This window comes from Mesoplodon bidens, assembly GCF_964165515.1.
Source record: "Mesoplodon bidens genome assembly, chromosome: 5".
Classification (NCBI taxonomy): domain Eukaryota; kingdom Metazoa; phylum Chordata; class Mammalia; order Artiodactyla; family Ziphiidae; genus Mesoplodon; species Mesoplodon bidens.
In genome coordinates this window covers 95,801,631-95,816,047 of record NC_138161.1, presented here as the reverse complement: position 1 = coordinate 95,816,047, position 14,417 = coordinate 95,801,631, and the positions used below count along the sequence as shown (strand labels likewise).

Genomic DNA, 14,417 nt, shown 5'->3' with positions numbered 1-14,417 from the left:
AAGAGGTCAGCTAACTTCTTTATTCAACCAAAGAAAATAATGAAAAATAACAATGTAGGTCAAAATATTCAATTATTTCCACATTCAAGAATGCCATGCTAATGTCATTTAATTAAGAAGTCAATTATCTCTAGTTGTGGAAGGGAGCAAGAAGGCTTATAACCAAAACATCAGAATGCACTCAATCATTTCAGCTTTCTGGCTCATTCTAAGCTGGTCTGAGTCTAGTTGGTTAATCTGGGTTGTGGTCCAAAGCCATGACAAGTAGTGGGAAAGATTGGCCTGTGTGGAAAAACCAACTGCAGATAAGCCTCACAAAGAAAACCATGGGCTGAAAATCAGGAGCGAAGACAGCAAGGGTGGGCCCAGTGCAGGGTAACAGAGAATCCAAGTGGGAAGGAAACTCAGCTCCAAGACTGTTTCCAATGGCTTTGCTTGTCAAATAATTAATGTGTCTTTTTATTACAGAAAAGTAATTTAAATACAGATAAGCAAAAAAAGAAAACTAAAATCACCTCAATTTCACCACCAGGAAAGAGTTACTATTAACAATTTGGAGTACATTTTGTCAGACTCTACTAGACTCTCAGTTATATATATATATATGAGTATGTGTGTACACACATACATATATATACACATACATATACGTATATGTACGTACATACAGATACATACACATACATATGTGTATACACATATAGATACACATACACATACATACACACATATGTATATATGTGTATAAATTTTCTTTACCAAATGAAATTACAATATGCAAACAATTTTGAAATTCCTTCCAAACAATAATCCTAGGCATTTAGAGATATAAACTTGCTTGGTCAAAAATTATCAAACCACTTTTTCTCCTGGAAAAACCATATCAGAAGTTTAATATGAAATATGATCACTTTGCTGTACAGTAGAAACTAACACAATATTGTAGAGCAACTATATGGCAATAAAAATTAATTAAATAAAAAAGAAATATGATCATGAGTACATGATATAGAAGTCAGTATGTATTTGCATGAGCAAAACTGGCTCTTATGAATGAGGGAAACAGAAAAGCACTATTAAGCAAACACCACAATGATCACTGTTACAGGCAAGATCCACTAATGGATGATAAAATTAGTAGGCAAAACTTTAAGGAAAAACAAGTATTAGTATAGTCTCCAAGTATCACTCCCAAAATATTTATTAATTATACTGTAATCTCATAGTGGAGAAACCCAGCAGACACTACCTGACCAAGCAATCAAGGTTAACATCACCAGTGTGAAGACAGCTCAGCTTCATGTGCCCCCTGATATCAGGCCCTGAGAAGCGCCCATCACCTGTGTGGTATTCTTGCCAAAAATGCACTTCCTCAGGCTTATCATGAAGTAACATGATAAACCCAAATTGAGGTACAGTCCACAAAACAACTGGCCAGCACTCTTCAAGAGTGTCACAATTATTGGGCTCCCCTGGTGGCGCAGTGGTTGAGAGTCTGCCTGCCAATGCAGGGGATACGGGCTCATGCCCCGGTCCGGGAGGATCCCACATGCCACGGAGCGGCTGGGCCCATGAGCCATGGCCGCTGGGCCTGCGCGTCCAGAGCCTGTGCTCCGCAGTGGGAGAGGCCACAACAGTGAGAGGACCACGTACAAAAAAAAAAAAAAGTGTCACAATTATTAAAGACAAAAAAAGTCTGAGGAACTATCACAGATTAGACAGGATTAAGGAAACATGAAAAGCAAATACAACATGGGATCCTGGAACACCAAAAAAATAGTGAAATACTATTTCATTAGCAGAAAAAAATAGTGAAATACAAATAAAGTCTGTAGTTTGGCTAATATTAAGAAAAGAAAAACTATCTCTTCTTTAAAGGCAGTGAAAAAGAAGGCCAGAAACAGAACCACAATTTCTCTCCAGTCACTATCAGCATAATTGCTTCAAATCACTAACCCAACAAGAGTGCTGTAAACATTCTTCACCACCAGGTAAACACAAAGTGGAGACAGATCATCTCGAGTTAAATTGGTTCCTCTCATCCTTAAATTGTAGAGCAATAAACAACCTATTGTTCCAAATCAAACATGCACATGCACATGCACACACATACACACACACAGAAAATCCAGGCACACTACTGATAACTATTTACATTACCTAAAAAAATCTTGGAATTCCTCCTTTTGGGTAAAGCTCCACCAGATGCCCCTCTTACCTTCTGAAAAGAAAACAAGAGATTGTTAAAATTCAGCCTATAGAACAGATGATTGGGGGTGGGGGTAAAATCTCAGAGGTTCCTAGTTTTTATAAAAGGCCAAGGGGAAATGTTCAACCTGGACTAGAGATTCCAGGATAAACAGGAACTTGACCCAGGTCCATGAAGGTAGGTGAAGGGCAATGCTACTGTTCTACCTGATTATGTTTCCACCAAATTATCAAGAAAGCACCTCTGAAAAGGGAAGTGAAACCAGGGTCAAGGTGAAGTGGACACTTCAACTTCAAATCAGCACAGGCTCCCAAGAGGCTGGAGCCCATGCCCTAACTGTAGCTACTCTGGAGAAATGGTAGCTCCAGGAGGGAGGCTCTTGTTCCCCTGCTACCCACTGGGCCCCCTGTGCTTGGTCCTAGGTGTGCACAACTACTACTGTTGAAAGAGTTCATAAATATTAATAAAGAGTCACTGATATTCTGGTCATAATAAGCCTCAATCTAACTGCCCTAAACATTTTTGGAGCCCCAGCTGATGGCTGTTTGCCATCCTAAGCTCCATGTATTCTCTACCTCTGGTGGAAGTCCCTAGCAGCAACGAAATAAACGTCTACCACGTGGTTATGCAAAAGAAGTCATTCATTACCCTTCTGATACTTGCACAAGAAATTTTACTCTCAAATAGGACTATTAAAATGTTTGTTTCAATGGCCAAAACTCTTTATTTCCACACTGCGTGTTCTTCCTGTTATTAGAAAAGAGCACGTTTCTAACACACCGCAATGTGGGTCAAACCCCAGCATCTTTTCAAGCAGCCACATGTTATCGCAGCACCAAGGTCTTGCTGCTTCTTTAGTTTGCCCTCCTATCAGTCTTAAATCTCCTTTCCCACATTTTATTATTTCGCATTGAAAGTGGACTCATCTTTGTGATTCTCACAATAAGTTTTTACAGCTTCTACTATAAGTTTATAGTTCACATCTCAGGAATACAAAATTATTGAACCCTTTAGCTCAAAATCATGTCTCTCCAAATACTAATACCACATTCGTGTCACCGCTCTTAGAATCCATCTCCTCCAAGATCTCAAAGCCTCTGTTCCTCTCCCCTCCACTTACCTGCCTCAAAAAAGGATGAGATAAAACCTTCACCAAAGGCATATTTAACCATCCACATTTACCAATCCTGGAGGTCACTTGCAATCTCTCTATGGAAGTTTACGGCATCCTTTCACTTGTTCCAACCTCAATGTCCCCTCCACTCCTGCATGACAGTGAGGGGAGAAAGAGGAGCTGCAGGGAGACCTGCTGGACCATGAGGCTCTCCCCAGATAAGACAGTCACACCTCAGACTCGGATTAGATCCACTTCCTTTCAGGAAAAAAAAACCCACAACTACCAGGTCTTCCTTCAAAAGACCATCATCTCTGTCCCTGCATCAGTCACCACTAGAAATCGACAGGGTTTGAGAAACTGGAACTCCTCAGTCAGCAGACGTGACTATCAGGCTCTGTGCTGGAGCTCAGGCTGCAAAGTGAGTGAAGACACGCTCCACCCCCTGAGGAGCTCACCAGCAATAGGAGGGGAACATGATGCAAACAAAGAGCACAGAACGGATTCTGGTGAGTGTTAAGAGAGGTGAGGATCATATCATAAGGAAGAAATGATAGTTCTTCTGGGGATGGAGGGTATGGGCAGGGCTGGTGAGGTAAGAAGAGCAGCAGGCCTGGCACATAGCAGCTGCTCTGTTAATATGTGTTGGTGGTTGGATGGATGATGAATGGATGGTGGATGGATGGATGGATGGATGGATGGATGGATGGATGGATGAATGGATGGATGGATGGATGGATGGATGAATGGATAATGGATGGGTTGGTGGATGATGGATAGATATATGGATTCACTGACCACAGGGAATACAACAGGTAAAAAAGGAATGAGGGGGGCTTCCCTGGTGGCGCAGTGGTTGAAAGTCCGCCTGCCGATGCAGGGGACACGGGTTCGTGCCACAGTCCGGGAAGACCTCACATGCCACGGAGCGGCTGGGCCCATGAGCCATGGCCGCTGAGCCTGCACATCCGGAGCCTGTGCTCCACAACAGGAGATGCCACAACAGTGAGAGGTCTGCATACCACCAAAAAAAAAAAAAGGAATGGGGGGTAGAAGTAGGGCATCCCCCCAAAAAGAACACAGCACGTACAGAGGCCTGAAATCATGACGTGTTCCAGAAAGGAGAAGTGGTTTGCTATGTCTAGAGCACAGAGCTGGTGGAATAAGAGGGAGGGTTAGAAAGGTTCCAGGGGTCAGATCATGGAAGGCCTTGTAATCACATGCAAAAGGGTTTGGGCTTCATCCTGCAACAAAGAGAAAGACATACGAGATTTAAGCTTCAGCGTGCCACAGATGCATAGGTATATGCATTTGAAAAGAGCGCTCTGGGTGGGATTGAAGGCGGCAAGTATGAAGGAAGGAAAATTAGTCGGGAAGCTACAGCACTAGCCCTTTTAAGGCATAATGAGCACTCAGACAAGAACAGGAGGGATGAAGAGGACAGGATGGACTTCCAAGCTGTTTGGGAGGCCCAGATAACTGGACTTGGTTACCAACCTGCCATGGAATGAAAGCAGAATCCAAAGGAGGTCTAAGTCTCTAGAATTCAAGCCATCTTGAATTCTAGAGGGTGTAGTGAAGATGGTGAAAACAGAAAAGCTTTAAAGCTTTCATTGAAGGATGGGGTGACTGAAGGAGGACTCAATTTAGAGTTCTGTGTTGTGCTCTTTTTTAAGGTGGGAGAAGAAATCCAGAAGAGGGAGATGTTGGAGGTGTAAGAGGCAGTGGAGTTAATGAAGGTTCCGAGGCAGGAGGAAAGGGACCACCAGGACAGAAAGAACACAGCTTCTCTCTGAGATGTGTGGAAACATGTGAGGTGTGTTGAGATGGGAGGAAACAAAAGTGGAACCACGGTGGATGAGTTCCCAGGAGGCAAGGCAGGAGCTCAGGGAGTTCCTGTCCAGGGGTCCCTGTTTCCTCTGGAAAGGACAAGTCTGATCGTTTTCTGAGAATGACAGGTAAAGTCTTGCAGAAAGCATCCAAAGTTTGGAGTGGGAGGGGGAACAGGCTAGATTTGCTGGGGAGGGAGAGGGCCCAGCAGAAGGGAGAAGGCCAGGAATTTGACATGGTCCCAAACCCCATGGCAGTGTGTGCGGGATCCCTAGCGGTGCATCCATGGAAGCAGAGGATGAGACTGATGATGGACTGGCTGGGGTTCTGAAGGACAGCAGGAGGCAAGACAAGGGGAGGGTCAGTTGAGGGTACTGGTGACAGGAGAAAGTTTAAAGCCATGGATCCTGAGAAGCGGGGGAAACAGATCAAAACAGAAATAAATGAGTGAAAGAGCTAAAATGAGAGAGGGCTGTGGTCAGAGAGTGAAATATTTAACTTAAAATTTCAGAGGCAGAGCTAACTGCATTCTGTAATTCTGCCACTAGCTTTGCGACCCTGAGCGAGTTATTTCAAGTCTCTGGGCCTCAGCTTCATTTTTTTTTTCCCTCAGTTTCCTAAAACTTCATCACTTTACACTAAGACAGATGATACAAAGCAAACTTTATCAGAATTGCTATGTCCCACCTAACAGGAGTAGTGAATGTAAAGCATATAGTATTAGGCCAACGTTAGATTACTGTAAAGCTAATCATTCAGTTTATAACCTATCTGACCTGCTGGTCTTTCTTCCTCCTCTTCCTCCTACTCTCCCCACTGTCCAATCTGGGGATCTCTCCTTTGTCCAGAACTTAAACAGAGAACATATTAGGTAGGCTGGGGTGAGAGATCAGATGAACTTCAAATCAGCATTGACTATACAGAAGATCCAAGATAGTCTACAAACTATTAGGACTAAAGTGAAAATTGAACAGTATTGCTAAATATAAAATCAATATTTGAAAATTAGTATCTCCAAACAACATGAATAACTAATTAAAATACATGAAAACATAAAAAAGCAGTAACAATAGTTACAAAAATTATAGGGTACCTTAAAAAAAATCTAACAAAAATAAAAGCTCCTTTACTGAAAATTACAAAATATTTTTGAAAGACATAAAAGAGACCTGAATCAATAGAGAGGTATGCCATGTTGAACAGTCATTCAGTTAATATTTATGAAGCACCTACTATGTGCTGGGCACTACTGAGTGCTGAGGACACAGAGGTGAACAAAACAGACCAGACTCCCTGCCCTCACGGAGCTTAGACAATGATATAGACTATAGATCAGTCTACAAATTCAATGTGATCACTATCAAAATCTCAATAGGATTTTTTTAACTAGATGAACTGATTCCAAAATCCATACAGAAAAATAAACATCCAAATCCAGGAAATTTCTAGGAAGAAAATGAACATGGAAAAAGTGCTTGCACTCCTAGATATCAACACTTGAGGCCCCAACACAGAGACAGACAAATAAGAGCAACAGAAGAGAACTGAGAACCCCCAAGCAGACCCAAGTGTGAATGGCAAGTTAAAATATTTGTTTTAAATGTCACTATAAATCATCGGAAAAGGTTGCACTCCTTCAGTAATAGTGGGACGACTGGTCATCAATACGAGGGGGTGGGGGGAAGAAGCAGATTCCCACACTTGACGCAATTATAAAAATATATTATAGATGAATTAAAGACCTAAAATGTTAAAACATTAAAACATTCAGTCTCTCTCTTTCTCTCTCTCTCTCTCTCTCTCTCTCTCTCTCACACACACACACACACACACACACACAGACACCTCTAAAAAAAAGTATTAGAAGAAATGTCTTTATGACCTTGAGTTGGGAAACAATTTCTTAGAAAGCTACAAAAAGCACAGCTCATAAAAGGTTAATAAATCTAAATAGATGAACATTCAAAACTTGTGTTCTACAATATAATTCATAAATGAAGTAAAAAGACAAGCCACAGACCATAAGAAAATTTTGTATATAACACAAATTTTTGGTATCCAGAATGTAAAAAGAACTAATCAAACTTTTAAGAAAAAGATAAACCCATGGAGAAATAGGTCAAAAATATAATATACAAGTCAGAGAAGAGAAAAGGAGACTGGCTAATAAACGGATGAAAAGACCTTCAACCCTCACAGGAGGAAATGCCAAATATTTAGATGCCACTTTACAACCATTCGACTGGCAAAAATCAGAAGTCTGACCAAGCACGGGTGAGGGTGTGGGGAAACACTCATAATCATGGCAGATTGGAGTGTACACTGGTGCAATCACTCCAGGGAGGGATTTAGCAATATCCAGTAAAAGTGAAGGTAAGCACACTCATGAGCCAACACTGCCACTTCTAGATACATTTCTGAAAGAAATCTTGCACATGTTCCCCCAAAAGAAATGTATAAAAATGTTAATTGGTACATAGTTTGTAGAAGCAAAAAAAAAAAAAAAAAGGAAACAATCTAAATGTTTTCATCAATGGGAGAACAGAATAATAAATGACCAGGTACTCATAAGATGGAATACCAAACAACTACTGAAATGAATTAAGTACATCCGGATGCATTGAAACATGGATAGATTCTGTTGAAGGGGATAGCTCCAGGCAGAATTACAGGTAGCAGTATGATAATATTTACCTATATCTTTAAAACACAAAAAGTCATACTATATATTGTTCATGAATACCCACAACTAAATAAAATATAATGACAGGCATGGGAATGAGAAACAGCAAATTCACAACAGAGGTTACTTCTGCGGACGGAGGGGACCAAAAGGGACTTGAACTTTTAGGAAAGCTCTTTCTCTCACTAAAAAAAAAAAAAAAAAAAAAAATCTGAAGCAAAAATATCCAAGTGTTTTTTTTTTATTTCTGATTTTTTTATCCATGAGTGTTTCAGGCATTATTTTCTGCACTTTCTGACTTGATTTTTTTTTCCATCAGCAACCCATATCTTTTTTAACAACTCCGATCAGAGGCTTAGAGGAAGAGAAACATAAAACTGGTTAAGTTAAGGTTTGGGAAGTCTATGAATTTCTGCCAACGGTGCTAGTTTTGTTTCCTATCATCCAAGAGAATGAGAAGTTATGTGGGCATAGTAAAATCTCCATGTGATGAACCCCACTAAGACAACGTTACAGGGAAGATGTCAAGGCCAGTTCTCCCAAAGTGTGCACCTCACCTCACGCACGTGTCTCTTCAGGTACATGTAGACACTCTGTCCAGTTTTTCGAAAATGTCTTTCCACATGCTCCCTTCCAAAGGCCAAAAACGTATTCATGCATACATAGAGTCCACCTTCAGAATTCTAGAAGAAAGAGACAGGTTACATTAGACAAGTAGTCTAGACACAGAAAAAGGGAAGGGGAAGGAAGGCAAATGATGACAAACAATGAACACAAAGTCTGGCCATCGCAGTCATCTCCAGTGACCTCCGAGGGCTCACAGTCACCCAGCGGCAGCTCCCGCCACAACCCTGGGTTCCCGGTGCTCCCAGACAGCTGAGCACAGTCTCACAGGCAGGGAGATACTCAGAGACCTTGGGAAATAAACATGCCTGCCTGACTCTACAAACTGGGGTAAGGGACAATCACGGATAGAAGAACGTTGGCAACTGATCCAACGACCGTCACTTCATAAAATAATGTTTTTTTTTACTTTTATTGAGGTATAGTTGAGTTACAATGTTGTGTTAATTTCTGCTGTACAGCAAAGTGATTCAGGGCTTCCCTGGTAGCACAGTGGTTAAGAATCAGCCCGCCAACGCAAGGGACATGGGTTCAAGCCCTGGTCCGGGAAGATCCCACATGCTGCAGAGCAACTAAGTCCGTGTGCCACGACTACAGAGCCTACGCTCTAGAGCATGCAAGCCACAGCTACTGAAGCCTGCGTGCCACAACTACTGAAGGCTGTGTGCCACAACTACTGAAGCCCACGTGCCTAGAGCCCATGCTCTGCAACAAGAGAAGCCACCGCAATGAGCAGCCCATGCACTATGAAGAGTAGCCCCCACTCCGCAACTAAAGAAAGCCCACATGCAGCAACGAAGACCCAACGCAGCCAAAAATAAATAAATAAATAAATAATTTTTTTTAAAGTGATTCAGTTATACATATATATATTCTTTTTCATATTCTTCTCCATTATGGTTTTTCATGATATTGATTATAGTTCCTTGTGCTATACAGTACGACCTTGTTGTCTATCCATCCTATATATAATAGTTTGTATCTGCTAATCCCAAATTCCCAATCCTTCCCTCCCCAACCCCTCCCCCTTGGCAACCACAAGTCTGTTCTCTATGCAACGACCATCAGTTCAATGGTTCATCATTGTTCTTCCTCATTGGTCACTGCAAGTCTCCAGAACATACAGTCTTTCTATCCTTTTAGCAGGACAGGATGCTTCAAAGATATTGTTCCCGTCCTTTGGTGATGCATGATATTTGACGGTACCCATTAATAAATGATAACAATTCAATAAATAAATAATAACGTAATAAGTAAATAATAAAAGATGAAGTCCTCACATTATTACATGCCTGATATGTGCCAGGTGCTTTGAACATATTATTTCTAATCCCAACAGTACGGCAAGCTGCTAGTATTACTTCTATTTTATAGTTTAAAAAAAAACTAAGGATAAGTCACTTGCCCAAGTTCACACAGCTTGGAAGTGTCAGAGTTAAACTTGAATCTATTTCTCTTTTATCCCTCTCTGCCATACTTCAAATATTATTTAGTTATAGACATACTGCTACAATGAACAGGCAAGGATATTGTTCACATTTAAAATACTTGATTTTCAGGACTTCCCTGGCGGTCCAGTGGTTAAGACTTCACATTTACATCGCAGGGGGCCCGGGTTCCAGCCCCAGTCTCCCTGGTCAGGGAACTAAGATCCCACAAGCCCCAAGACATGGCCTAAATAAATAAATAAGATATTTTTCTATCCCAATTTCCTCTCTCCTTTTCTCTCACTTTGCTTAATGTGCTTCTCCATAAACTTAGCCTATACAATTAGCCATCCTTTCCTCAATGGAAATGGATTTTTATTATGATCCTGTTAGTCTCACCCCTCCAAATAATTCTTTAAAAAACAAAAATTTTAAATACCTGTTAGAATTTGCCAACAAACACCTACCAAAATTCCTTACAATGAATTTTAGTAGAGCACAAATTACAGTATCAAAACCAGACACTGATGCTCATTACAAATATATGAAAAATAATTTTTAAAGTACCAATAACTCAAGATTGTTTATTTTTTAAAATTTCAAATAAAATTTTCCAACATCGTATCTATGGTTTATAAGCCAGACATAAAGGAGCCTTGTCACAACAAAAACATTATAACTGGGGCTTCCCTGGTGGTGCAGTGGTTAAGAATCCCCCTGCCAATGCAGGGGACACGGGTTTGAGCCCTGGTCCAGGAAGATCCCACATACCGCAGAGCAACTAAGCCCGTGAGCCACAACTACTGAAGCCCGTGCACCTAGAGCCCATGCTCTGCAACAAGAGGAGCCATCGCAATGAGAGGCCCGCGCACCGCAACGAAGAGTAGCTCCTGCTCGCCGCAACTAGAGAAAGCCCGCGCACAGCAACGAAGACCCAACGCAGCCAAAAAAAAATGACATCACTAGAATAAAATTAGAAAAGTTCTTCAACTAGGGGCAACACATTACATTCACTTGATCAACAGATTAGATAAATATTTTCAAAAGATTTTTTAAATAAACATTCTTTTGCATAGTCATAATCCTTAAGAAAAAAAATATTGCATCATTATTATAACGGCCAGCTATTCATTAAGCCCATTAAATTGAGCATCCCACAGTGTGATTTAAATAAAAGAAGAGCAACACTTCCATTCTCTTCCAACAAAATGTAATTCGATCAAAAAGAACTCAAACCAGAAGATATAATGGGGGAAATATGAGATTTGTAAGCAGAGGTCTTAAACTGCCACTACTTAGCTCTGTTGCCTAAACAGGTTGTCAGATAGTCTCTGAGCTTCAGTATTTTCCTCAATAAACATGGCTTTAGCAATAATTCCCACTTCACAAGGTTTCGTGAAGTTCAAAGGTGATGAAACACCCTCCATGCTATAAATTATTACATAAACATCGATAATTATTTATTACGAGCTAAAAGGTCTGTGTGCTACCTATATCTCCTATTATCACAATTATTTTATAATTGGGGGGAAGAGCAAAAGGAAGAAAAAAGTGAGCCTGACAGCCATACAGGCTGGCGATAACAAATATTAATCTGTCAGAAAATGTAGTAGGCAACTAGTGGGAGAAGCAAGAAATTAGCAAGCAGAAGAAGAAAAACGTTCAAGCATAGCATTTTTCTGAAGAAAAATATAGAATAGCTATATGATGCGAGAGTATATAATCTCTAAAATAATCATACAATCTTTGCTAATTTCATTGCCAAGAATTTTTTACTTATTAGGGAATTTGATAAAAATTTAACATGCCAAACATTCAATCTCAAATCTCTGGAGTCACCTGATACTGTCACAAAGTCCATAATCAAAGAAAAAAATGCTTTGGCACTCATAGATGACCCCACATCGCGAAGGATTCTATTACAAACATCCAAGGACATCTTCCATCCCACATATGGGCTGGCCTCAGAAACAGCATATGCCCCTCTCTAGCGGCTCTGAGATGGAAGCACTGCCCAAGGGACTTCCCAGAAGTTCTAAAAATTCAAGACACACTGAGACAGAAAAACCCTTTAAAAGCTACCCCATATAGAACAAAACACCCCAGTCTAATGATCTACACTTTCTTCCCTCTTGCCTCATTATTGTCTAAATATTGGTCCTATAAGACACTTTCTTTCACATACAAAATCAATACTCCATGCCATGTGCTCTGAGTGGCTTCTCTCCTAATGATGACAAGTCTGTGCTGACACATCTCAACCAGATTCCTTTGTGACCAAAGCACAGAGACTGGTTTATAGCCTGGGATCAGAGCTAAGCTAATTGACTCTTAAGAGTTTTCAAATCCTCACCCTCATCCTCTCATAGACCACCCACACCCCCACTAAAATCACTGCTCCAGAAAGCACTATAAAGCACTTGCCTTCATGTGGCCAATAGTGCAGCCAAGAAATCAGGAAGGACCTTCTTGTATAAGTACTGCTAAAACTGCAGAAACCAAGGATCACATCTTGGTTTTTGTAATAATGCTAGCAGAGTACACACAAGAAAAGTAACTGCACTAGATGGTAAAGATGGGGATGGACCACCTCTTTCTTAATATCCAGTGTCTTCTGTCTTAAGATTTGGTGTGATATGTCTTAGAAAAAAATAAAAATTTTAAAAATGTTTTAAAAAAAGAAACCAGGCAGGTTAGAGAACAGTACAAATTGACAGTGAAATGTAGCTCAAAGAATAAGAGGGCAGAATACAAACTAATACATTTTTCAAGTAATAGTGGTAGAGTGTTTACTAAAATAGATTACAATAAAATTCACATATATTGGGTTAATTTTTTTAACAAACAGTAGCATAAGAATGGGGATTCCAAAAATATATTCATTCTATGATAATTGCTTAATATACGTCAAACCACAAGACACACAAAAATAAGGTGGGGGGGGTAGAAATCACTAATAAAAGTTACTGGGAGAGTTACACAGCAGTATAGAAGAAAATTAATCTAGATCCACATCTTACACCAAACACTATAATGAGGTCCAGATAGATCCAGGAGAAAAGCATCTAAAAATCTAGAAAAAAGAGCAGAATAGCATATTTATCCTACTTGTGAAGGGGAAAATAATTTCTGGCCAAGAAAATATATAATATCGAAAGAGATGGAGTAGTTGAGTATAAAAATGTAAACAAAGAACAAGTTTTGCATTACAAAATATAAGGAAACAAACAGAAAAGCAACAATAACAGAATGAGGAAAGATGTAAAGTATAATGAAGAAAAGCTTATATCCAAACCATGTAAAAAGTGATAAAATTATTGATACAAGATGTCAACATTCAGGTTCAACTTGGTAAGAGCTCGCTGTTGTTTTTTTAAAGATCGTTTAGTTTTAACTGTAAGAATATACTAAAATCAAATCATCATAACTACCTCCTGAAGTAAGCAATTAAAACAATCTCGAGGCAATTATTCACTACTAAACTAGCAAAAAGTATTAATATTACACAGCCTGAAGCCACGGAGAAAACCTGTATATCTACTCCTACAATATAAATCGGTTCCACCCTTCTAGAGAGCAATAAAACTATGACCTTTGACACAGTATTTCTCCTTTGAGTATGACGGCAGGAACCCAACAGTAAGAGGGAGGGAAAAAAAACTAATTTGTACAAAAATATTCACAAATGAACTATTTATAATAGGAAAAAGTAGCAATGGCCCCAAATAGAGGAACTAAGAACTTGAGACATATAAACACAACAAATACTGTAACATTATTTAAAATGACAAATGTATGAATTCTGTGCAATTGCATACAGAAAATATGTATAGAATTGTGTATAATGTACATACAAAAAATAATGTTCATGGAAAAAGAACACATACTGATGACAAGGAAGAAAAGGGAGAGGGGAAGGGAGGCTGTACACTGACAAAAACCTGAAATGAAACTGGAACAGATCAACGGTTTTATATTTATTTAAGTTCTTGACTTGGGGGTCCTCAGCCTCGCTTCCCATTACCTTTGTGCTTGGTCTAGAGTGGTGTTTCTCATACTACTGTCGTGAAGGACCAGGTTGTTTCGTTTTGTTTTGTATTTTGTTTTGCTTTTATTCATTAAGGAAAGATACATGGTCCTGGTGGTCCCACTGCACGTGGCTAGTTCTCAGCTCCAGCCAGGTGTGAACTGACATGTGTAAGCACCACAAAACCCAAATGGGTCTATATCCTGTTCAAACAAACTAATCCACTGCTGATGCACTTGGATGTGGCTTCAATGTCAAGTTGCTATAGAAATTTCTAAGCACCTACTCTCAATGTTTGTGCTTATCTCATGGCACCAGTCAGCTGACCACACTTCAAGTAGCCCTGCTCTAGAGCTAGGTGAACTGCCCAGTTCTGAGAGTCTCACTGTCAGGAAAGCATCTCTTCAAGGACCCCCAGGGATACCAGGACAGGCCTCAAGCCTTCAGAGCAGCCTATGTCAAAATCAGCTGCACATGTCACTGCCTGCACATCTGCAGACACT

The 14,417-nt window shown here is 40.1% G+C and overlaps 1 protein-coding gene across 3 annotated transcripts in view; it reads right to left on the bottom strand.

Annotated features, from left to right (window-relative positions):
- USP13 (ubiquitin specific peptidase 13) overlaps positions 1-14,417 on the bottom strand; it is a 128,105-nt gene that overhangs the window by 88,062 nt on the left and 25,626 nt on the right. Inside the window, exons 1-3 of one of the 3 annotated variants that reach the window (XM_081234772.1) lie at positions 8,394-8,472; positions 3,330-3,474; positions 2,161-2,221 (exon numbers count right to left, since the gene is read on the bottom strand). In XM_081234772.1, coding sequence (XP_081090898.1) covers positions 2,161-2,221; positions 3,330-3,371 — 103 coding nt within the window. In that variant the 5' untranslated portion in view covers positions 3,372-3,474; positions 8,394-8,472. Of the gene's footprint in view, positions 1-2,160; positions 2,222-3,329; positions 3,475-8,393; positions 8,520-14,417 lie in introns of those variants that run through there. The other 2 variants (XM_081234770.1, XM_081234771.1) reach the window with 2 other exon arrangements.